Source organism: Tetrao urogallus, assembly GCF_951394365.1.
Source record: "Tetrao urogallus genome assembly, chromosome: 5".
Classification (NCBI taxonomy): Eukaryota; Metazoa; Chordata; class Aves; order Galliformes; family Phasianidae; genus Tetrao; species Tetrao urogallus.
The window spans coordinates 21,624,162-21,651,430 of NC_136818.1; the positions used below are offsets into that span (position 1 = coordinate 21,624,162).

General features: G+C 36.9%; 1 protein-coding gene across 2 annotated transcripts in view; it reads left to right on the top strand.

Annotated features, from left to right (window-relative positions):
• Positions 1-234: 234 nt before the first annotated feature.
• KCNT2 (potassium sodium-activated channel subfamily T member 2) overlaps positions 235-27,269 on the top strand; it is a gene marked incomplete at both ends in the record, with an annotated part of 114,370 nt that continues 87,335 nt past the window's right edge. For both annotated transcript variants that reach the window (XM_079536377.1, XM_079536378.1), the window contains 2 exons: positions 235-329; positions 24,364-24,443. In XM_079536377.1, the coding sequence (XP_079392503.1) occupies positions 235-329; positions 24,364-24,443 (175 nt within the window). The remainder of the gene's footprint in view (positions 330-24,363; positions 24,444-27,269) is intronic.

Here is a 27,269-nt window from a genome sequence, read left to right on the forward strand (position 1 = left end):
CCGCCGCCGCCCGCCGCCACCTGTCCGCCCCGCCGCGCGAGGCGGAACTTTCAACCCGGCGGCCGGTAACGGCCCCGCGGCGCGTGTGGGGCGCGGCGACCGCCTCGGGCGTCCGGGGACGGCCGGCCCCGATCCGGCACCGCCGCCGTGCCGCGCCGCTCCGTCCCCGGAGGCGCGGACCGGCGTCCGGGAGCGATCGGCGCTCCGCGGGTCGGTCCGCCTCCGCCGGGCAGGATGGTGGACTTGGACAGCGAGGTCCCCCCGCTGCCGCCGCGGTACCGCTTTCGAGATCTGCTGCTGGGTGACCAGGGCTGGCAGAGCGACGACAGGTGAGCGGCGCGGCGGAGCGACGGAGGGCCGGGCCGGCGGGGGGCGGCGAGGCACGGCCCTGCTCTGGGGACTCCGCGCCCGGGCAAACTTTCCAGGGGAAGAAACGGGGCCGGAGGAGCGGGCGGGATGCGGGACCGGCCGCGGGGGAACGCGCCGAGCCGCGCTTCGGCTGCCCCGGGAGCGGCGCTATTGTCCGACACGCGGCTCCCGCCCGGCGTTCTCTTTCCGCGCTGCGATTCAGGCTGGGATGGCCATTGCCTTCATCTGCTTGTGAATCGTTGCGAGGATTAAAGACAACAAACCGATGGCGCACCAAGGCGTGCCTCGTTTCCAAGCGCTAAGTAGCGTTGGTGATCACCGGCACCGCGGTGCCGCTATGTGACCGCGCGACCTGCCGTGCCAGCGAGCGATTCACTCACAGCGCCTGCAGAACCGCGTGAGATCTGCTTTGCAGTAAGAATTCCCTATGGTTAAATGGCAGAAAAGCCTGCTTGTCTGTAATGCTATGTTGAACCGATTTTAATTCAATACAGTTGTACTGCCAGGGTGAGTCATGCTTGAACTCAGCAGCCAGAAACTTTGATTTTAATGCTGATCTACTCTTGCAATTTTAGCTGCTTTCCTAAATAAATAATAATAGTAAAAGACCTCTCATTGCTCACAAGTTCACATAAAAGCAAAATTTGATATTTTCTTTATGACAGTGCGGTATACAATGAAGTAATTAAACAAATTCCATTTACCCAGACAGTTATGAAATGGTGAACGATGTCTTAACGTAGTCATGAAAACATGGTGGTGGCTGGAAATGATGGCATTGCATTCTGTATTAGTTCAGTGCAAGGGAGTTACTGGATTTATCAAAGCATGGTTGTATATTTTAAATACTAATTAAATTATAAGCGTATTCTGTGCACATAATTTTATGATGACAGCATTCTTTGAGGACTTTAGAAAAAGTAGATAATATACCTCCTTTTTATTTTTGACTGGAATAGGAAAAAAGCCCACAACTTTTCTTTATTAACTGTTTGTTTATTTAGCTAAGATTGTGATGGCTAACAAAAATAAAATACTCCCTGTGCCACTCTTCGGACTACTCTGTGGATTAAAACTTCTGCCATCTCTAGTTCAAACTTCTGTTTGACTTGCTTTCCTAAACTTCATAATGTTACCTTCTGTGGAGCAAGCATGGGGCTGATCTCACATTGAAAATTGTGTATAAGCAACTATAAACCATAGCGTGGAAATTCCTACTGCAAGTCTACGTCTGCTTAATGAAATATATATATAAATCCTTGGAAAATACTGATAGCACAACTATAGCATAACAGCATTACAGAGCATGATTTTTATTGGAAAACTACACCAACGGGCTAGAGGAATATGAATAGTTAATAGTTTAATTATTTTGTTAACATCCATGAATGAAATAACCATCTCTAGTCACATCTGAAATATAAATTATGAAGCCAGGACTGAAAAGAGCAGAAATGGCCTTCCAGAACTTCAGCTATTGCCCTCTGTTAGGTCTAGACACAGCTGCAGCATGGGGGGAAGGCTGTGCAGTTGGCTCTACTTTGCATGAGGCTGTCATAGCAGCACTCTTCTCCTCCAGTGCTGCAAGTTACCATAGCAGTCTGCAGATACTTGCTTTCTGTTATCTGAACAAAGTCCGTTCTTAAAAAAAGAAAAAAAAAAAATCTGAGTTTTTATTTGCCCATCTTACGATATGGTCATATTGAGATTGTTTTTCTTTTTGTTTGTTCTCTAGTAGAGGAGATCACTTAATACTGAAATATTACTGCAATCCCACTGCTGATATTTTGTTACTATCCAGTATACCAAAAGCATACTCTGTATAAAAATATGGCCATATATTTTTAATATTTGACACTTTCAGGAAATACTTTATTAAAGAGGCTAAAGACCTGCGAGGACTTTCAACAAAGCTTGAAATGGTTCACCACAGGATTGATATTACATGAGTATGACTTTGGTTCTTTTTTTTTTTCTTTTTCTTTGTGACCTTGCATAAGTGACCCAGGTTTGTGTTTGGTGAAGCACATTTCTTGTATTCTTTTCTAATTAGCACGTAATACAGATATTGCCAAAGGTTGTGCTTTACACCCTCTTCAACTGAATAGACATTAACTATGACTGGAATACCTGAGAACTATAATACAGTTGAAGTAGCCTTATAGCATGGCTGCACAAAGGCATGTGATCAATATGGCTCATTTTCAGAGGTTACTAGCCATTGGTCAAGATCCTGGAAATAATTTTTTGCATGTTTCCAGTTCACTGCAACTTCATTCTTCTAATTGCTTTTGACTCCTGTGCACAGATTGATACCAACGATTTCCACCTGTGATTGATAAACCTCAGGCCTGCTACATCTGAACTCTTAATTTGCTGTTTTAGACTCATTCCTTTTAAGGGGAGAATTTGATCAGATATTTTAAATAATTCTATTTGCTTATAAAATGCACGCACAAAGTTCTTTGCTGAAAGTAATGGGACTCTGATTAGGGAAAATTGTTGTTACCTCTGTCCCTGTCTGCAGATAGAGTTCTAAACGCCATTTTCTCACTAGGATTGCTCTTCCAGTAAAACTTCAGTCCCCATTTGGCTATTCACATTTCATATGGAAAAAAATATTAATTTACTCAAATCTTTTTGTGTCATTTTATTTATTTATTTTTTAAGTAGAGGCACTCACAATCCTGTCACCATGTAAAATATTTAAATACTTTGGAACGTATGTGAATACTCTGGACATATGTGGAAGCTTTTCACATATGTCCAGATGGGAGAGCAGGTGAAAGCCCAGCACAGTGGCTGAAGTACACAGGTGCCACACAATTATTTCTGCAGCAGGTGCTTTCATTGTTCTGGCCATGTAAATGATCCAACCACTGGACCATGGGTGATAAGAATGAATAACTGACTTTATCACTAATTATGTAAATATCACTAATATCCCTTGGTGAAATTTTGCCTTCGCTCTTGAAAATAACTGAAACTGAAGTAAATTCTTTGATTAGTGGATATTCTTAGATGTTTTTCTTTACCATCATAATACAGTCTGGCTGCCTGGGAAGGGAGCAGAAGTATAGGGATAACTCAGGGATTATCTCGGCAGCAGCCATTTACCCATCAGTTCAGTAAGATTTCACTGAAGCACAACTGTAACAGTAAGTTGCATAACACATAGTTTCAGCTTTTATAAGCCTACTGATAATCAATTATCAGTCTTACCAGCTGAGTTGAAGAGCATCAGAAACAAAAGTAGAAAATATCCTTATAAGTGAATCACAGTGAAAACACGATGTGGTTTAAATCTGGCAAATAATTTGCTTCAAAGAACTGGAAAAGATATTAACTTCAGGCTCCCATGTCAACTTTCAAAAAAGCTGTTTGGAAAACAGAAAATATATTGTTTCATCTAACTGTGTACTCATTATATACTTCAAAAAAAGCCAAAGCAGATAACTAGAAGCTAAAAGAATTCCAAGTTAAAAATAATAATAATAAAAAAAAGCATTTACATTCTGTTGGTATGAGTGCTTTCTTAGTAAGGTTAGTCATAAGTTCAGTGTTTAAGTAACATGTAGAGTCAAGAATGTTACTCACCACTGTGATTGCTTACACTAGTGACCTGTTTGGATTTCTGCTGCATGCTTTTGGCTATCACCAGGTAGCCAGAACAGTTTGAGCAGCGTCCAGGAGGGGTCTGGCATTTAGAATGTCCAAGGAAACACTCCCACACAGTGTGTATATAGGGCATTCTTTGTCATTTCGTGTCAGTGTCAGTGCCTGGGCCCATTGTCTTACTGCTAAAGATGTACCCAGAATGGATCACTGTCATTTTATTGTGGAAATAACATCTACCCTTGAATGTTACACACTGCTTTTCCTATTTCTGCTATTAAATTTTTTTTTTTTTTTTTTTTTTTTTTAAAGTTGCCTGTGTCACACATTTATTTTACATATATATATGGCAGCTCTGCTACAGGGAGGTCCAAGTATAACTAGCAGACACATTCATACCTGGGTCTTCCTCCCTCAAACACACTGTATAGCCTTAAACTGAAGGCAATAAGTGTGTTAAACACCTTTATTGTCATAATTCCTTTCCCACAATATTTTAGAGACAGAAAAGGAAAAAATGCATGGATGTTTTAAAAATGTGCAGCAGGAGATTCTGTTGACCTCAAAAATGTAACATTTTGTTTTTACTATCTTTTACACTTCAAATCCCTCTGGGTTTCTGCAAGATTAAGCAGAATGTTGGATTTTCTTTGGTCCTTGTATACCAATGTAAATTTCATAAATGCTGAATATTTCTAGCAATATTAATGAAGAGACCACGGGGTACACATTAGAGCATTGAATTAATACAGTCTGTCATTTGAACTGCAATACTATACACAAGAGTTTATAGTAAAAAACATTTTTTATATTACTATTAAATTTTATTGCCTGTTGGATTTCCAAGTTACACGGAGAAGTAAAATGCTCAAGAAAGAATCACTGTGACTATGCTACTTCAAAATCACATACCAAAAGAGTAAATAAAAGAGAACACTGAACCTTGATGCATTTTGTAACTCTCACACTCAAAGCATCAGATTTCATAATTTCCATATGCTGTTCCACTAAGTGTTTACAATTTCACAGTCAGAGAAAAAAATTTACATTTCTCAGTTCTGCATTTTTCTTTTCTGTACCTAAGTAAGAAGAGACATTAGCTGGTACTGGGAACACATTTCAAATACTGCTCCTGTACCAAGGATGAAGATTTGAGTCATTTTGCTATAGCATACACTTTAATAATAAAACCATGCAGGCAAGCGTTAGCTTTGTTATATTGGCTACTGAATGGATTAAATTAAAACCAGATTTCCTTTCTAATCTGCTTACCACTTAAATCAACATTACCACCTATCTGGAAAGAAATCCAGACATTGCAGCACTTCCACACACCACTTGGAGAACTGTTTGTTGCTGTCATTTGACTCACTACTTTCAAGGAACAGCTCCTCTTGTAAACCTCAGAAGGCACAGTGCGTATTACGGAGTAGAGCCCTCCTGTGTCTTACTTTTTGGAAGTCACCTGAGATTATTCAACTAAGAGGGGTTAAAAGCTCACCCATTTCTGAATCAAGTGACTTAAGATATCTGACCCTCGATTCAAATCACATGAAAATTCTGCACCTCCTCAGAAGATTCTGTTATGATTTCTTCAAAATAAACTCCCCTATTTCCTTCAATTTGACCTCTTCATTTTGGAAAATGTATTGAGTTCTTCCATTTAACACAGATCACAAAGTAAAAGATCTTACGCAAATAAAAACAAATCCAGATATATTTGGCAATATAAGTAATTTTTCAAAGCAATTCAGCAATTTAGAATCCTAAATTCTGTTTCAGAAGCTTGATTTTGACTGAAACCACTTAAGGTTCTAATGGTCTAATTGACTAAGAAAGTAAATAGTTCCATGGTAACTGTGGTGAGACTCTGCACAGAGGTATTTGGAAAGTTTGAGTTGCCCAAAAACCTGAAAAAAACTGCTGCATGTTAATAATAATTAAAAAATAAAGAAAAATACTAGCATTTCAAAACCACTGCACCAGCCACATTTAGAGGTCTATATTTATACTTCAGGTAGCAGGTTTAGGAGCACAGTTCTCATAAATAAATTCGTATTTCAGAACTCACTTTCCATCTCAACTAATTGTTGGATTAAGTCCCTTTTTTTAGTTAATCTTACAGGTAAAAGGAGGAATGAACTTCCTTATGTGGAAGAGGTAGCAATACTCCACAAAAGGTGGTTCTGTCAGCTTATACGTGTTTTAGCATCATTCTTACAACAACAGCAGAAACAAAGATGTATTATTTCTACAGTCCACTTCATCTAGCACAAATTGGAATTGGGGAAAAGATAAAAAGATAAGAGAAACAGTTCCATGTTATATCTGTACTTGTCCTAGAAAGACCTCAATGGTGAACATCTGCAGAAGTTTTCTGGTGCAGAAAAAGTTTAAGTAACTCAGCTTCAAAACTCTGAAAGAGTTTTTATTTTTAATTTTTTAAATTTTTATTGTCTTCTCCTGGCCAAGTTTGTAAATGTGCTTGGTACTTCAATTATTACTTAATTATACACTTAATACTCAAAAGCTCTTATTTTTCCATCTAGAACCTTTATCCGTGCTACTTTACATCTGGCAGACACTACAGTATTCCGTGGGGAACTGATCAGTTCCTTCCCAAATGTTCTCTCTCTTAATTTTATGATTATTATAAATCATAATCATTGGCTGTGATAGAATAACAGTAAATTTCTGTGTTGCTGTGATTACTGTCAGAATGATTCTTTTATAACAAATGGTAGCATTGGTTTCTATTACCTCCTTTTTTCCTGTGAGTCATGTGGAACATCCCAAATGTCTGAAGCTTCAAAACGCTTATTATGAAGATTTTTTCTAAACATCTTAGTGCTATACATCAAGTTCCTAGACTAGAAATTTGTAGTGTACTAAAAGTACTCTTTTGAATTGAAGGCTATGGTACGTGCACTCTATCCAATGTCTTGTTCTAGTCCATTAAATCCTTTAAAATGAATATCGTTCAACTACCGTAAAAGTTCTGCAGCACAGAAGATTTGGTGCAGAATGCCTTAAAGATTCCAGCCTCCTCCACACAATCATCTACTAATTATGTTATCAGTTAACTTCCCGGTGGGAAGTATCAGTAAAACAGAAACACTCATTAAGAGATAAAAACAGTGATATTATTATTTACTGACAAGCATCCCTTGAGGGACAAATTCTGTTTCCATATATAGAGATGTCTATGAGGCAGTGCTGTAGATCTGTGGTGGAAATCCAATCACTAAATCTCATATCATTCTGCTTGACTTTGTTGAGTATCAAGCCATGGTAGATGAGGAGGAAGGTATTAGGTTATAACTAGTCAGTGCTGGACAAGTTATCTACTGAGTTAAGAACAAGAAAAAAAATTTAATCTAACTCTCAGGCAGGGAGTTTAGCCATTAGTTACTGGAAATGTAACAGCTGGACAAGGATCATATGCCTGGTAGGAGCAATTTACAAGATTTGAGCAGCAGTCCTAGCTATAGATTAGCCCTGCCAGGAAAGTCTTTCCCTGTCTCCTAGATACTGTATTCTGAGTCAAAGTGCTTTCTGCAAAGAAAAGAGTTTGTGCTTTAGCTTTTTACAGTGTTAGAGTTAACGCCACTTGTATTTCAAGTATCTTTAAGTTACAGAGCTCCTTCAAAATACAGTGATTATTGAGATATTTAATAAGGAGTAAACATTTTAAAACAGCCTCTGTATTATTCTAAATAGCCATATTGTTCTAGGGGGGTTTAATGTCTTCCTCACTTTGTTTTTTCTTCCCCGGGTGACTAGAAAAGACTTAAGCACAGATAAAAGCAGTGTTAAACCAAATCTGAAACAAATACAAATGGGAAAAATGTTAAGCTGAGACTGGAACACTGCTTTATATTTGTTCTTTATGTGACAGCATCTGTTAATGCACAACATCCCCTTACTCCAGAAGGGGTTTGGTTTCCCATACTCACATTGAAATGAAGTAAGGGCATTGGTTACTTATTACTACTGCCTTGCAATTCTCCCTGTCAAGCACAGCCAGCTCTAGCAAAGATGGTATGAACACTACCCTCTATATTTAACTGAATGCACCCTTTTGAAAAGTAAGCAAACTCTGTTTCCACTGCGTGTAACAATTTTGTATTTGATTAGTGGTGTAACAGTCAGACAGATCAGCACAGAGGAATGGTGATACAGGAAATGTACTGACAAAGGGACTAGCATGATAGAAGGGTACTACAAAGAAAACTACAAAGAAAAAGCGCTCACCCATCTCTAAACATCTAGGCTCAGGAGGAGAACTCCAGAAGAGGGGAGAGGGGGGGGTGCATCTCCAGCAAGAGATCCTTCCCTACTACCAGTCAGCCCTTAAATGAGCTCTAAGAGAGGTGCAGCCAGACTCCATCCCTTCTGGTCACACAGCTGAATTGCCTTCACCCGTGCCCCCAGGGCTGACCAGATCCTTTCCCCAGGTGATCAATCAGTGGTTCAGGATGTGACTCAACAGTTCTCATACAAGTGTTTTAATCAGATATATGAACCATTATTTAAAAGATGTTTTTGTAGTTACTACCTGGTTTTTAATTACTGTTTTGTTCTCTCAGTAATCATTAAAAAAAAAAAAAAAAAAAAAGACAATAAAGACACATAAAGTGTAGCAAAATATTTTGTAGTACACAAACATTAATTAACTGACTGATTAATTTAGCTAATCTCACACAAAAACCCCCATACATTTAAAGTGCACTGGATTTTAAGGGCCAGATTAGTTTTTGCTTCTGCTTTTTTCCCCTAATTTGGCAATTTACAGATTATAGTCTGGAGGAAAAAAAAACACAAAACAAAAAACCTCACAAAGTAAGATGAATGCTGTATTATAAATTTTTTTAATACGACAAATTGTAGCAATTAACTATTCATGAAAACTTGAACAATGTGATTTTTGTGCCATTTAACCAACTCGAGGTCATTCAAACAGGTTTAGTGCAACCTTGGCACGGCATTTCACGTTAGGAAGAATGAGTTGGGCCACTAGAAAAGCTTCAGAGTAAAGCATCTCTGAGGATATCAGCAGGGTTGTCTGAGAAATGGTAGAAAGGGAATTTTTGTGAGCCAGTCTTGTGACATGCACCATGGGCTAATCTGAGACTTGTGGAGTGGAGATGTTGAAGAGCTGGAGTTGTCTAACAATCTGCTGCTACTTCTCTTTGGGCTATGGTGACCTGTGGGTATAGAAATTCCTTTCCTTTCTAGGAATGGCAGTGCCACTTCACATGGACGGAAATGTTCATATGCAAAGAAGAAGGAGTTGAAAGTACTGTTATGCCTTCTTGTATTACCCTAGGCATTTGACAATTCATTATCAGACCTCCTTATGTTAATACAGTTGATCCATAAACACACCTCTGCTCATTGTATGCAGGTATTCCACCTATCACTAACTGCTCCGCCTTAAGATCTATATAAAGCATAAGAACAAGATGATAGAACAAAACCTATTCAAACCCATCTCAGCAATACAGTTAGCTGAAAAAATCTTAAGTAATTTGACCCTCACTAAAGCCACCGAACTTTGAAATATCTGCCTTCGTTTGGGAGGTCATAGTTTACATTGAACAAGCCACTTTTCCAAAGGCACCTGCTAACTCATTTTGTAAAAACATCTAAAGCACATCGTGGAATTTTGAGATTATTTAAAAAATAAAATACCGGGCACAGAATTCTACCAGGTAATCTACTGATGAGCAGCACTTTTACACTGAAGTGCTTAATCATCGCACTACGTTGTGAAAGTGCTATTTAACTAGAATAAAAAATATAGAATAAACTGCTAAAATATTGTGAAAACATATTTTAAAGTTTTCTTAATCTAAGAAAAGGCCAATTAAAAACCATACCTTATGTATGCGTAATAGAAAGTGTAATAGCTCACTCCAAGGAGAATGAGATTTACATGAAATCTGTAGTTACACTGTACCTTGTTGGCTGTGAAGAACAGTATCAGACAGGTGACATCTAAGATACCAGTGACATTCATTTGTTCTATTATGTGTTCAGAGTTTGTGAGTCATTGTAATTCCTTAAAGTATATAAATAAATAAACACTCTTTTTGTGGGGAAAAAAAAAAGAAGCATGCAGTAGAGACTGAAAAGTTATCAATATAGACCAGTTTCCTTTTACACATAAAAACAAATCACAGATTTGTGACAACTGCTCTATGCCTTATGAGGTACTAGGATGGAATATTAGCCTACAGTGACAGTAATTAGCCATAGTCTCATTAACTCGTTATATGATGCAGGATTTCACTTGCATGCAAGTGAAGGGAATGAGGGTCTTTGTAAAACTAATCGTTGAATTTTTTACTTTTTCATTCCCAGTCCTACCCTTTTCAATACTTCTTCAGTTAAGACAAATGTTTATTGTAACAAATGAAGTCATTAAATCTTTATCTTCTTTTATATGTTTAGTAATAAATTCTTAATAGGAAAGACTATTTTTTTCCTATTTTTTTCTCAATACCAAGCAAAGTGATATCCTCATCTCTTGGAATCCTTAATGTTCTTGTTTTTTAAAAATAAAAGAAGCAAACCAAAACAAACCACAGAAACTATCTAGAAGGCATTTCCAGATGAGGGCCCAAAGGAAACTTCATTCAGATTAACAACTGATGTTTTGCCTTTTCTTCGGTGTGAGTATTCAAAGTATTTATTTGGCAGTCTTTTATTTATCAGTTCTCCTATGAGGATACCAAGTACTTCGCTTACTGATAAGTATATACTTACACACAATTGATAGAGCAGACAAAAATCATTTAAAATTATCACTTGCAAGTTAGGTTGCAATTGAAGCAATAGAAAAACCACAATAGAAAACAGAAAAATAAGAGTAAATCATTAGCAACTTTGTGTTGTGCAGCTACATTTATTTGAGTACCTGGTACACACATATACATATATATATATATATATATATATATATATATATATATATATATATAGGAATATGCAATATTCTGACAGCCTGTTTCTACTGTTTTCCCTCCTCAGAGCCAAAGTGGCTCACTCTATACCTGAAGTTTATGTCTATCCTGTTAGACTACAAAACACTTTTATCGCTTCTGTGGCCACATGTACAGCAGTCACTCTTGTCAATTAATGCTGATGAACACACTTCTGTCTATATAATACCATGTCACACCACACAGAGAGAATTGAGATATATGGATTTATTATTTCTTTGCACTGCAACTGACTATGTGCATAAGTGTTGAAATACTTATTCAGCATTACTGATTATTTTAGTGTGCTTATTGTTTGGGTTCAAGGCCAATGATGATTAATTCTATCTTGCTTAGGCTACTTCTACTTTATAAGTGCAAAAAATCTGCTTTTGTACATTTGTAAGAAGTTACCTGGCTTATTCTATTAGGATTCTCTCAGTTCTAGCTCCAGGTAGAATACATATTCTTTTATGACAAAGGACTGCATGTTATTTTATTCTTCAAGTTATATCACTTTCCTACTCAGTTTTTTCTTTCATCTTTGATTTTCAACCTAATCTACTTCTATTAAAAAAAATTATTAAAAAAAAATAAAAATGATGGTATATTTCTATGCTTCTTTGGCCATAGTGGCATTGTTATTGTACCTTCTTTCCTGAAGAAAATGTCTCCTGTGAGGACAGGTTCTCATTTTGTATTACAGCAACCTTTTTGGGTTGCTTACTTTTTCTTATATATATTATTATTATTATTGCAGCATCAGTCTCCATAGAACCTTTCTAAATGACTTAAAAAAAATTAAGTACATGATGTTCACTTCAGACTTCTCCCTTATCTATCTCTTCCAATTATCTCATAATGGAGCAGAGTGCTACAGCTCATATTCTATTTATATCTGTCATTTGCTCTGCTCTTAGTTTGTTCCTAGCCTAAATCCAACCTGAAGGTCTTGGCATGGGTGCCATTTGTTCTTTTTCATCTCCCATCAACATTATCACTGGTACTTGTATTTTTATCAATCCTAACATATGCTGTAAACATTTTTGATGTTGTTTTGTTAGCTTTTTGCCATGATTTTATTTAGCTGCCATTTTTTAATCTTTACTTTTCACCCTAATGTGGTGGTTACAACTTTATGTCTGGTTACAATTCCAATTTTCAGGTTACAGACAATTTGTTGTCTACCATTGTGGATGTGGCTTATGCAATTCTAAAGAAACTAAAATCACTGCAAGCTGAGAATTATCTCCCGTCCTTTTAAGATACTAACACTTTCTCCAACTTGAGTAACTATAGTACAGAATAGCATCTTTTTGACTACTGTGTATATATATATATATTTTTTTTTTTTTTTAAAAAAAACAAGGCATTCTTAGGAATTCATAAAGAGAAGAATAAGAAAATACATAAAAATCTGCTTTTGAACTTCATATACATTTGCCTTGTATTTTTATTATTAATTATATTTGTATGAAATCCTGAGACCTTGAATCTAGGACAAACCATTGTAGAAAAGCCCTTTAGGGAAATAGAAGAGCATATGACTCCCATTTCAAGAGGAATGTGTCAGAAGTCAAGCAATTTGCAGCAAGTAGATGGAACACAGGACCAGAGTGTCCTGATCAAATATAGATCAAACAATGAAGAGTTCAGCATACTGAACTGCCTCCTAATCCTGAAGGCATGCTAAAGACTGATACTTAAGAAGCACTTATAGTGTTTGAAGACAAAGATGAAAATAGAACTACTGAAGGAAAAAAGCAAGTTTACAGAAGTAACTGGAAAGCTGCTTCCCTCCAGACAGCACAGTGGCTTAGCAGCCTTCATGTAGTAGCTATGTATTTGTGCAGGTAGAGTAGGATGGGAGGGTTCAGCTCTTTGCTGTGGGTAGCTATTACTACTCCAGTACTAACTTAATGAAAAAAGATAACCCATAAAACTCTCCTCCTGGGAATACCATAGTTATACATCCTCTTACTTGCACTTCTTTCACAGTTGTAACTATGAATGAAAAATAATCCATTTTGATTTTAAGAACCCTACAAACTTGAATAGGTAGCTATATCATCTTTATATCATCTTTATTTTAGCAAGCTAGCAAATTATACTGTTGTTTCAGTTGGCTATGAATTCATACAGCTGACGTTGAACATTATAAGCTTTTAACCCTATTGAGAGATAAAATTTCTCATAATATTAATCTTATACTGGTAGTATTTGACTCTGCTCAGCTAGTTTTCTCTTAAAATCAAAGACTGCCTAGTTTGTTAATAACAGATTAAACTGGTGTGATTGGTCAGTTACTTAGCAGAGAGTAGTAGGTGATGAGAGACAAGGCATAAGAACAGAGCAAGTTAACACACTGAGTCTTGTTCTAAGATCATTCCAGTAGATCTCTTTCCTGATTCTTCTTTCAGTGAACTTACCCCATTCTCACATACATTTCTATATTCTCTCCATTTTGTTCTTATGATCAATATAGTTATTGAAACAGTTTTTTTTTTCTAATGATTCTGTAAGATACCCTGAACTGCAAATGTGTATGTATTTTTCATTTATGAATACACTTGGCTGCTTTCAGATTCAGATAGCTGGAATTGATAGTAGTAGACTCGGATGCGCAGTCCAAGCACACCCTCATGTCCCAGACAGCTCTGCACTGTCAGGCCTCTGTCAGCAGCCCTTTCTTTGTAGTACAAACTGGCATCAAAGGCCAATGCTTGAGCCTCTTCCCTTTCAGAGCTGCTAATCCCTGCTCTGCAAATTACAGAAGGAAATTAAGATCCTACTCTGTTCCCTCAGTTTGAGCCCCGCATGATGTCAAGTATCTATCAACTACATTATTGTCCTGAGCATCTGCTTCTATCAGCCATAGCTTTCTCTTGTGTTAACTGTAGTCTGTGCTTTCTATGTAACAATTGTTTCTCTCTCTTTTTTTCTTAAATTCACAATTGGAGAAATCTCAGTCCTGTCATTTGGCCTTTAAAATTACTATTGCAATAGAGGTTTAGACTGTCACTTAAATTCAATTGCACTATATAGCACCTGTTAAATAAATGTCATTTTTCCGGACATAACTATCTTAGCAGCCCTATCTGTTATTTATGTTACATCATTGCATAGATGTACACATGAATTCACCTTCCACTCAGCATAAAATTCACCCTACTTTCCTTGTGCTGTATAAACTCTTGTGAATGAGTCTACTACTCAAGGCCCTGGAGAGCAGCACTGGCACTTACTCCACACTCAGCCTTTTTTGGAGAGGATTAGAAGGTGACAAACCAGACTGTGTTGACAGCTGGGGGTGGCAAGAGAGAACTTCAGGGATTAGGGATGAAAGAAGAGTAAGTGGCAATGGTGCTAACAAAGTGAAATTGAGCACTTTTCTCCTTTCCCATCTCCCAAGATGAAGAAACCAAAGAAACGTTCTACTTTTTTTTCTCTACTTTTTTTTTTTTTTTCCTGAGGCAAACATACAAGGGGTTAATAATTGAGGAATCTAATGTGTATATATCACAGGAATATACAAGTGCACATACATCTTCAGGCTGGAGAAGGCAAGGCTGTGGAATGACCTCGTTGCAGCCTTTCAGATGTAAAGGGAGCCTATTTACAGTAGGGGCGTCAACTCTTTGAAAGGGTAGACAATAGCATTACAAGGGGAAATGGTTTTAAATTGAAGGAGGGAAGATTTAGGTTGGATATCAGGGGAAAGTTCTTTACTTTGAGAATGGTGAGGTGCTGTAACAGGCTGCCCAGAGAAGTTGTGGATGCCCCATTCCTGTAGGTGTTCAAGGCCAGATTGGATGGGGCCCTGTGCAGCCTGGTCTGGTATTAAATGTGGAAGTTGATGGACCTGTCTGCAGCAGAGGGATAGGAGCTTGATCCTTTCAACCCACACCATTCTATGAGTCTGTGATTTATGATCTACATGTAATGTCACTTGAGGTTAAAATTAGCACCAGCTTAATTTTTGTAAAGGTTTAAATATTTGAAGGCTATATTAGCTCATCCATTTCAGTGTTTAGTTTTCCATGACCTCCCTGACTGTAAATTCCTCTGTTATCTGAAAATATAGTTTATACCTGGATGGCAACTGCATAAGCACATGTGACTTACAAAGTGTGTGCCAAACTTTCACTGACTGGTATGAGTTTTATCTGCAAATTTTTTTCAATTGCACATTGAAAATATGTATCTCCATCTATGTGAATATAAAAGCATCTTCAGTGTGTTCAAATGCTTTTTTTCTTATGGTTAATAGTTATCTGCACTTCAGATTTCTATTTGTTTTAAAGAAACATGCAATATTTCATGCTTCATTTCTCCTCCAAATATCATTAGTATGGTCATTTTATGAGAAATAAAGCAATTTAGTTATGCCTAGTTTTCATCTTGAAGGAAGCAATTTTAGGAGAAGGAAAAAAAAAGAAAGATCAGGTCAGAGAGGCATCAGACAATTCAGATTGATTAGAGATATCTATTTGGTGTCCAGTTAAAAAAAAGTAGGATTTTAAGTGCAAAATGTACTCACAGAATGACAGAACCAAATAATGGCCAGGGTTGGAAGGGACCTCAAGGATCATGAATCTCCAACGCCCCCTGCCACAGGCAGGGCCACCAACCTCCCCATTCAACGCTAGACCAGGCTGCCCAGGGCCCCATCCAATCTGGCCTTGAACACCTACATGGATGGGGCATCCACAACCTCTCTGACAGCCTGTTCCAGCACCTCACCACTCTCGGTAAAGAATTTCCCCCTGACGTCCAGCCTAAATCTCCCCTCCCTCAACTTAAAATCATTTCCCCTTGTCCTGCAGTTATCAACCCTTTCAAAGAGTTGATCCTCCCTCCCCTCTATAGGCTCCCTTTAGGTATTGAAAGGCTGCAATGAGGTCACCCCGCAGCCTTCTTTTCTCCAGGCTGAACAAGCCCAGCTCCCTCAGCCTGTCTTCATAGGGGAGGTGCTCCAGTCCCCTGATCATCTTTGTGGCCCTCCTCTGGACTCTCTCCAACAGCTCCCTATCTTTCTTGTATTGGGGGCTCCACACTTGGATTCACTTTTACTCACTTTTAGCCTAACACTTAGAAGGGAAATCGGAAGATTTTCACATTTGAAGGATAAATGCAGTGTTGTTTTCTGAAACTGCAGACACTTGCAGTTCATCAGATGCTTCTCATAAGGCTTTCTTAGCATTTTCAGTGAAGATGGTCTTACTTATGCTGTTTTCACTTCAGGGCTCAGTGGGAAGCTGTTAACCAGCTAAGACTCATTATCATTTCCTTGCAGTTATCTAGGAAGCAATTAAGACAACCAAGCTAGGGCAAAGAAGTATGAGAAGAACATAGCTCCCAAAAGGTTGGACACAGAATACAGATCACTTCCCACTAAGGCAATGTGATAAAAAAGACAGCTTAATCTCTTGCACAGTAACCGCAGTTTAATGCAGGGTACAAAAACAAAATTTCAGAAGTTTTTTTTATAATTGGGTTCAAAAGACCAAACAACGCCAAAAATGAAACTGAACAAGACTGTTGTCCAGCTTGATGAATGCATTTTGCTTGGAAAAATTCATTAGATTTTCTGCTTAAATAGTGATTAAGGAAATCTAAAGCACAATTACCTTCTTGAACAAAAAAATTTTCAGAAGAAAAACAGGAATTTGTGATTTTGACATGACATGCTGATGTTTCTGCCTTAAAATTCTGAATTTATTTTCTGAAACTTGTAAAAGAATGTTAATCAGAGAGTAAGACAAGATACAAAGATCACATAAGTTCTGCTATGAACATCGACCGCTGTAGGTAGTTTAAGACAATTTTTCCCCATAATGTTATATGTCCTTTTGGGGAGTACAGCTAACACTTCTGTATAGCATACCATGCCTTATATAAAAAAGTAGGTTAACTTACTGAACCTCAACATTTCATTTAGAGGAAGACCTTCGATGTTTGTTTTTCTGACTTGACATACCGACCATTTTTTCTGGAAATGCTATTGGTTTTAATGGAAAATCAGCAGGCAGATCTAATGTAGTGCAGTTTAATAAATATATATATATCAAAAGCAGAAAAGTCACAGAAGTAATAAGAAAGCCAGATGTCGACAATAAAGAGCTGTGGAGAGCTCTTTATATTAGAGAAGAATCAATAAATATGTTCTTCTGAAACTCACGCTGATCTCCAGACTTGCACGGAGTATTTTGTACAAATAAAGTGGCAAGAAAATGCCTTTCATTTTGGGGGAAAAATATTAATGAAATACATGAAGCAATAAGGGAAGTCCAGCGTGATTATTTTATATTTGGTTATTAAACTCAACTGTAAGTGGGGAGAATCTTTTCACTGATGGTACTGGGCATTGGGTCTGACATAGGTAACTGCCAATGGATTTCTGATACCATATTACTAAGTCATATTTAAAATTATGTTTTACACTTGGTCATGTGATTCCTTAAAAATGACAGATTGGGATTCACCCACAAGGTTTTTGTTTCTTTTTTTGGATTCTTTTTTTTTCTCGCATATCCATCTGCTCTTTTAATCTTCTCCTTGTTGCTCCATTTTCAAATAGCTAAACCTTAATTTCCTACTTTTTAAGTAAAAATAAAGCCAAGATAAATGATCTCGTCTTCGAGGATACCATGTGCTAACAGTTCTCAGCTTTGTCCTACTTGCTGCTTTAGAAAAGGTGCAGTTTTGAGTGATAAGAAAGAAAAAGGTAACTTGAAGAAGAACAATAACAGATTAGTTTAAGTGATTTGTGATTTGAATGTCACTGGTGCTCACAAGCTAACTTTAAACACTTTCAAGGGACCAACTTTAAGAAGAATGTTTGTTCAGCATTTTCTTAAAAAGTGAAGGCACTTTGGACTTAATCTTAGTAAACAACACATCTGAACACAGTGCTTTCTGGTGTTTTAAATCTTGGGCCACTACAGAAACAAAAACCATAAAGGGAAAAAAAAAAAAGCTGCTATACCAACAAAGATGATTTGGTTAAGTGGCCACATCTAAAGAGAGCATTCAGTCTGAGATTCTTACATTTTGAGATGACAACATCTACCAGGAAAATTTAAGGCTCCTTTTTATCTGAATGTCTGTTTCTCTCACTGTCTAGGTAATATTCATGACAGTGTCCCTCATAGTGTTTAACTGCTAGCTCTGTAAGAAAAATGTGTTAAATTGAGAGCATGGAAACTGCATCCAAACTTATCAGAATAAAGCCTACTGTAAAATAGCAGCATATGTTAAATGTTGGAGTAGCAATATTATAACTCCCTCACTGCCATCATCTATTTTGAACATACAATGGATATCATATTATCTGCTTGCCATTATGTTTCTGATTGGCCTGAAAAAAAGGTGTCTTTCAGGGGCTATGTATCACCAATAGACCTGTATGGCGTTTATGCAGTTCTGCAAAGTTTATAATATCTGTGGGCTGTCTCTATGTGCATCACTGGAAGCAGGCTGAAAATTGATGAAATAATCCATGAGGAGAAGGAAGACCAACATCTCAAAAGACTGAGATCCCTTAAGGTTATGAAATGATAACATTTCAATGAGGTACAGAGATAGCCATGGCACAGCTAAAGCTTTTGTACACTAAGAAGCAAAGGAATGACTTTGAGATTTATTGTTAATCTAAACAATATGATGACAAGAGGAGATGGATAATGACAACACTGCCAGAAGTAACACTAAATTAATGACACCTGGTCACAATGTCATTGTTGACAATGGCATAGAAGGAGACCTAGAGAGAAGGCTATGCATTCTATTATGTCTGTGGTTAGAGTTAGAAGTGGTGGTGGTGTAGTGGTTTAACCCGGCAGGTGGCTGAGCTCCACACAGTTGTTTGCTCACTCCCCATTCTCAGTGTGATGGAGAAGGGAATCAGAAAAAAACAAAGTAGAACTTGTGGTTTGAGATAAAACTATTTACTGAGATCGAGAAAGGGGAAAGGGTAACAATTACGACCAATGTACATATACATATATGAATGTATGTAACGAGATGCACACACAATTACACACCACTCCCCAGTTAATGCCCAACTGCCTCCCAGCAGCGGAAGAGAAACAGAGATGAATTTCCACCCCCCTCCAAACTCCTTCTGCTTCATGTCATATGGTATGGAAAATCTCTTTGGCCAGTTTAAATCAGCTAATTCTGTTCCCTCTCAGCTCCTTAGGCCCTTCACTGCAAACGGCCTTGGTTCTGTACAACACTTCTTAGCAGGCAACTATAAATATCTGTGCATTATCAACATTGTTTTTCTCCTGGAATCAAAACAGTATCATACCAGACACTCGGAAGCAAACAGTTCTCAGTCTCAGCTGAAACTAAGACAAGTGCTATGGGAGAGAATGAATTACTTCCGCAAAAGAAAGAGCTAAAGTAAAAATAAGAGAATGAGACACTTTCACCAAAAGTAGTTTCCAACGTAAAACAGAAAAGGTTTAGGAGGAAGGAAAACAGAGTTCTTAGTTACATTTCCAGGTGATGAATGTGTAAAGAGGAAAGGTGTATTGAAAGCGAAAGTCGATTTAGAGAATTGCAGCAAAGGAAAGAAGCCATGTTTTCAGGTGGAAAAAAAATGAATTTCTCTAGTGTAAAGAAGGCAGGACAAGGTGAACTCTGTAAGGGACTGTAGTACAGGACAATCTATGAAGAAATAGGAAGAAGTTTAAAGCTTGAATGGAGGAATAGAGAGGAGGAGGAATTGGAATGAAATGTAAACTGTCATCTGAGCATGAAGAAGAAGAGAGATCTCAGAGGACCAAAGAAGGAAGTAGGAGCAAGAATGTGAAGAGATGTAAGGCTATAAACAATTGAAACATGCTGCATGGCCAGGGGTGGTGCTTAGGATAGAGCTTGAGTGTAGATATAAATGTAACTACTTAGTGTACTTACTGAGACTTTTATTTATTCATTTATTGATTTATTAATATATTTATTTAGAGAAAATGAGAGGAGACAATCTTACTGAGGTAGCAATTCATTGGAAATGTTACGCAGTCAGAAGTTTGGTAAGCAGTGAGAAATAGCTTCAAACTCTCTATTTTCAATATTTAGCAGTAAAAAACAATAATATAAAAGTAGAAAATACTCTAAGAACAATAATTTCTAATTCCTTCATGCAACATATGTGGTTTACCCAGGCAGGCTTCATGACTCTGTCTCCTCAGAGAGTACAGATTGAATGAATAGATTGCTGTAGTTGTAGAAGTGTCTGCCATCTAACTTTTGCTTTTTCACCTGGAAAGTACATTGTGTTAATAGGATGACTTCTCTGTGAAGCTCTAACCAAATCAGAGTACTGAGTATGTCTGAACTTGAAAAACTTCATAAAGGAGGGCATCTACCCAAGATAGTCATCATTAAAATACCCGAGACTTTTTCTAGAAGTGAATTAAAAAAAAAATAAATCCGTTTTGCACTGAAATGACTTCATTTTGAAGCAGCTATCTACACCATATTATATAAACTTTAAATTTTGACATCTAACACAATTTCACATATATTGGATTTGAAAATCCCAATTAAAAAGGACTGTTTATACAAGTTTCTTCTTGCAGGAAAGACAACATGAAATTTCCCTTCCCATAAAAAAAGATTCAGTTAATAGATATAGTTTCCTTCAATTTGGTTCCACTTGGACCAACCTGATTCCAATATCAGGAAACAGTAAACATGAAAATTTTCCTCTCTTAGCATGCACATAGTGAGAAATCCCAATCATACTTTCATTTTTGCAGGAATTATTTCTGCCACAGTTACTACTTTCTAACACAAAAGAGAAAAAATGTAAAATTGAGGATGCAAGGTGATAATGTAACTATTGTAAAACATGACTAAGGAGTTAGAGTTGCATATATAAATAGCAGTGACAAACATGCAGTCATAGTTAAGGAACTGGTTCCAGTGATTTACAGTCTTGAGAAAGCAGAATTTGCATTAGTGTCCTTGATGTGTTTTTGTGACTATATTTTATATTATATTAAAATGTACTACTCAAATTACATCTTGACTGGATTAACAGTGTATAATCTATAATTGTACTTTAGGTACTCTAAGATGTGATTGAAAGATTCCACTGACATCACTACTCTCTGATTTTCAAATAGAGAAAACCACTATTAAGGGTATATAATTTTAAACAGAAGCTTTAGAAAACGAACCACCTGCATGTGCTAAAGCCAGCATTATGTTTTCAAGAGAAGCAAATCATTTCAGTTATTTGTGCCAGAGATACATTTACTTGTATTTGTGCATTTTCAGTAAAGCTGAACCAAGAGTCAGTAAAGCATTTGACCTGTTCTTTAACTCCCTTGGTCAGATTTTCATGAACATTCAATTCCTACCACATAGAAAAAGTCTGAAACGATCGACTAGCTATCTATACAAGGTCCAGCATTCATTAAGTATTTCTGTCTATCATCAAGGATAAGCGTATTAATCCATCAGCTTGACTTACTTTTTGACCGGGGACTGAAATGTGACTGCCTTGGTACAGGGAGAAGGAAAACATGAAGAACAGTACAAACACAGAACAAAACTAAAGCTATTCCATAGGTCAGGTCATCTACATACACAGATAGTCAGTCTGTCCTGCATGTTTCTCATTCAATCAGCACCAGAACCACACTTTCACCCTTCCACTGCTTGGATCCAAATTCCAACTAGTGTTTCTGCTGCAATAGAACAGGGTTTCATATAAGTAGTACATTGTAATGAATTTCACTTACTTGAAACATCCTAATTACCAAGTTTGTAACGGGTCCAGAAAAGCTTCTACAAGGCTTTCCCTCTTCATAAGAGGTAATAATAACACCACAAGTGAGGATCAGAATGTGCGTTCTATTCCAGAAATTCTCATTTTCCACGTTACAGTTTATAGAAGGAAAGAGACAGAAAAGAGTAAACACTTGGGGTAAAAAAGACCACAACGTCTGAAATACTAAAAATCAAAAGGAGAATATTGAACAAAAGCACAGTATCCAAAGTTTCCTATCCTCATCACTATCTGTGGCTCCTTCAGCCATTTATTCTTAGTAAATAGCCAACTGAATAAGTGAGATACTCTCTGTCCGGTAGCCAGAGTATGATGGAATTGTATGGTGATCACGTGTGTGATAATGCATTTCCTGCAGATGTAGAAGGTTACTATAGTTTTTAGTGAATTTCAAAAATAATCAGTGGTAGAAGGAAGAATTGAGCCATAGGAGTGGTGTTAGCAGCATTTGTAATACATTTTGCCATGGAAACGACTGCAGTGTGGAATTCCAGTCTGCTGTGAGCACTGGTTGCTAAGGGCAGCGAAGCAGAAGCAGACAGCTGCTAGAGGGCTATCAGAGCAGTCCTTAGCAGCAGTGATAGGAGTCTGATTAGCTCCCACATCCTCTTTCCACAGTATCATTAATTCACAGCTTTCTGTTAACATGTTGTTCTTTCATTGTAAATGATGACTGTAATTTTCTTACCTAAAATCTAGGATTAGTTTAAATCATGTAAAAAAAGATCACCAATACTGTACTCACTCCTTTTAAATAAGATCCCTCACTTCAGATGCTTATGCCACTTTGTTTACCTACTGAAAGATATCCTTGAAAATTACGTATATATATTTATCGTGTTGCACCTGCCAAAATGCAAGAAATGTTTCTCTCTAAAACTGTCACTAACGCAGTGACAGTAAATACCTTGGGAAATGTTCCATACAAACACAAGGAACACCTTCTTTACTGTTTGAGTGACAAAGCACTGGAATTGGCTGCACAGAGAGGCTGTGGAGCCTCCTTCTCCAGAGATATTTAAGATCCATCTGGATGCCTTCCTAGGGCAACCTACTATAGGGAACCTGCTTTATCAAGGGGTAGGACTCTATAGCCCTAATAGGTCCCTTTCAATGCCTACAGTTCTGTGATTCTGTGAAAAGAACTGAAGCAAAACTCAGGCCTTCACAAACCTTCTCACCTTGTAATTAACCATTGGACATGTTTCCTTAACTTTCCTTAACGTTACCAATAATTTAAGCTGTACTTCTGCTAATGCCAATAACTCCCGCTGTCTTGAATATAACTCTTACTCTATGTTTAACCCCAATCAAAGCTTAAAATTAGGCTGTTAATTGATGGGCTTTTCTTCTAGGTTGGTGGGAATTTCTAGGGCATCCCTATGAGCTCAAACTCTACTAAATATGCACTTGTGGCTACTCTTAATTTAAAAAGAGAAACACAGATGCATTCCTTCCCTTTATTACAAAATGTTTAAAGATCTTATCTCAAAAGAAGTAGAGCCAGGTAGGGCAGGAAAGCTAGTGTATGATAGGATTTACTCTTAACTTCATCAAACATTTCATTGCACAGAATTTTAAAGATCTTCTACCACTCTTTGAACAGGTAGCAGTTTAATTGCTTATTCACTTTCATGCTGTCCCTTTAGAAGTAGTATGGTGGCTCCCAAACCAAGTACTGTCTTCTCAAAAAGGAACAGAAATTGTGCTGGGGTAAAGTGAATGAGGATTAGTTACTGGATAAGTGAAATTGGTGAGAGAAGTTCAATTAGTTGAACTAGGAAGGACTTCTGTGAAAGTGAAGCTAATGCTGCATTTATGTTAGGGTAGGCAGCGCAGCTCTGGAATTGCTTAAATTTTTTCTGTATGATTAGTGTACTCCACAATGCTGTTCTTTTCCCTGGTAGTTTGACCACTGTTGCAAGAGTTGTGCTCAGAATGAATTGAGGGACAGAGACATGAAAGAGGTCTGGGCAAATTGTGAGGAAGAGAGGAAGTCACTGTTGTTTTAGTAGCATAAATAGGAAGGGGAACTGTTTTCTGTGCAACGTTGGATGATGGCAATATAATTTTGCTCTCGGGTCTCAGTATTTTACTGTGACAAAAAATGGAGTTCAGAGAATGGTTTGTTTTGGGTGGGAGTACTTGATTAAAGGTGAACTCTCAGACATGAGTGTTTAACAAATACACCAGTAAGAGAAAAAATATCATTACAATGCCAACTTTACAGAAATAGTTAAATGGAGATGGAAGATTTAACCTGAACATCAATGAAATCTTCCTTACAAGCATGCAGATATGAAAGTAATCTTGCATTGAAAATTTAAAAACATAGAGGCTTCCAACTTTTCCAGTGCAGAGTGTTCTGGTATTATGAAAATGATCTGGATGTAAAGGAGATAAATTATGTATGTATCTATCTCCAGTTTTTTTAATGTTAAGTCATTGAAATCTGAGTGAGCCTTTGGCTGAATAGTAAATGTTCCACTGGTCATACAGAAAGAACAGATTAGGGAAAGTTATTTTGAAAAAATGATAATTTATTGTCTTCCTTATTCAATTCTAATCCTTCTTTTTGTATTTCAGGGTGCAAGTTGAATTCTATATGAATGAAAACACATTTAAAGAGAGACTAAAACTCTTCTTCATCAAAAACCAAAGATCAAGTAAGCAGTTGGATTAATTTCTATTAAGCAATATAGTAATAATTTGGTTAGAATCTAATTCCATTGATGGCAACAGCAAAGTTATTAACTTTCTTCTCAGCAGTTTTTTTTTTTTTTGCCCCACAGAAGTCAGTTTTATATTATTTCTGTAACACTGAGAAAGTATTTAAAGTTAAAAAAGATTTTCTTGTTTTATGGTAATGAGCATGATCATCATGGTAATGTCAGCTTTATCAATGGTTGTTGCTTGACCTTACTTCTAAGAAAGTAAAACACCTCAAAGATGTTTGAGTATAAGAACAAAAAACTAGGTGCTTTAGCAGTACTGTTTAATTTTATTGAATACTTCTAACTAAGCATCAAACTGTTTAGTTTTTGTACAAAAACTAAAAAAGAGTGATTCGGTAAGGAAACTGGTAGAGAATTTATAACAAATTCTCAGTCTCCATGAATATAGTAACTTTATATTCCAATTTAGCAGTGTATTGTCGTTGATGTTCACATTTAAATTCATCACAGAAGACAATTATGTGGAGAAACTAAGACATGTATGTTTACATATATCCAGGAAGCTGATCCAAGAGGGTTCATATAGTGTATAATGGAGTAAGAGATAAGACAGAAAAGCATACTGAACTAGAAGAGAGTATTACTCCTGGCTAAGAAAACAATCTGGGAAGCTGTAAGGAGTAAATAGGTTTTTTTAGTTCCGTGAACTAGTCCATAAAACAGATTTTTATGAGACCAAACTCATTATAAAACTCTTCTCACAGATATTATAGGAATGTTATGGATACATACTTGCTTGAGATAAAGGTAGGAATTTTTTTCCCCTACATAGATCTTAATAAAAAATGAAAACAAAAACCTTTTTACAAATACATATTTTGATGGAAGAACTGAAGAGCATACATTTAAAAACAGACTTATTTATCATAAGCAGCACAAAAATAAAACCTGAAGATAGTTAGCTGCTATGAATTCATGGCCATTACTTTGCCAAACACTTAACTTCTGGCTACCTATATTAAGGGAATTGTCCTAAGTTACTATTCTAGGACATCTCTGCTCCATTAGGAAAATGAGGCTAAGGAAAAGAAATTTTATAGAATTTTATTTGAAATAAGGAGTGAGAAGCAACTGTTGTTTGATCCTCCCGGGGATTATGTTAGGTATCAGGGAACTGATGAAAAAAGATTTGGCCCTTTAGATCTTAGGTTTCAACGAGAACACTGAAAACCCTCCTTCACATATTGTGTATCAATTTCCTGTTATTACTGATTCTACTGAATTATTTTCTCAAATTTTCAGACAGTATTATATCAAAGCACAAACGTTCTGCAAAGTTTTCATGAGTCCAAGACTTCACAAACAGGTTAAGAAGATCAGAGAGTGAGAAGTAATATCCCATGCTCCAGTGCTATTAGTCCAGAATTTATATGATTTCTTTTTTTTGATAGAATATCAATCTAATTAGACCAGAAACAGGCATGAAATATCAACTGCCTCATTCATTATTCCAGTTCTGAACACATTTTTATGAACTAGTAAAATAAGGCCATCCACATCTGATTTCAGCTTAGCTACCACTCAACCTTCTGTAAACAAGTTTATAATAAAATTAAAACAGTACACAAAAGACATTTTAAAAAGGTGTCAGTCAGCTACAAATAAATAAGCAAAATACATTTTTGTGACTTGCTTGTACTTGCCAAGATCACACACAGCTTATAATAACTCTCAAAGGAAAAAATAAGTGAATTTTCAATTCACTGGAGACAGTATAAAACAGATAACTGTCATCAGGATATGAATTATTAACAGCATATTTTGATTTAACTCCTAAAGCCAATTGCTACTGAGATGACTTTGCTAAAAGCCAGCAGCGCTGGAGATTTATTAGGAAATAAAAATGGAAAGCGATAGTAAAATCTTCAGCTGTTGTCCCTCTCAGCCCTGCTTTGAGGTAGATCAGATTTTCAGACTGGAGAATTATCTCTGAAAATGCTTGTAGTGGTAGTACCAAGAAGTTATAAGAAAAAGTAATAATAAAAAAAGAATTGCATTATACCTGATCAGGTATTCTATTACTTCATACTTAAAACTGCTGGCAAAAAGAAAGAAGATACCTGTTCAAATGTTAATGTTTCCTTCTCAGTTTTATATAGTTACATTTACTTCAGAAAACAAACAGATTTGGAACTGTTCTTGCCAATTTCTTCTTTTGAAGAAGACAACACATGTAACATCACGCTTACAGGGACAAGGTAGAATTATAATCTCATTAAACTATTCATAACAGCATATGATTGATATAGCTGAATACAAGTTTCAGGCATCAATATCAAAGCTGAGATATTTTGTGTAAATGACTCTGCTATTTGAACAATCTGTGAATGGAAAAAAGGAAAAAGAAATTAAACCAAGCAGTTTATGTAAAGTACAGGACCAAAATAGTCAACCAGCAAACCAGAAGTATGAAATACTTTCTTTGTAAGAAAGTAATAAATGAAAAACTATTTTAAATTCCAGCCTTCTGGTGACTGCCTCCTCCTCCTCTGGTGTGAAATCTTAGATCTCCATAACAGTGGAACAAATATGTTTCTTCCAGCTCATAGATCACATCCCTAACTATGAGGCTACAGAATGTTTTGACCTGCAAATATTTACTTACATGAATTATTACAGCTCTAGCAGGAGTGACCAAATGCACTCCCTCTGTCAGGGTATATCCAGAAGCTGAAGCAGAAGATACACCTGAAGTCTGTTCTACATTACTTCTGTAATGCCCGAACCACACTCCTATCATAGACAGATCCTATTGTC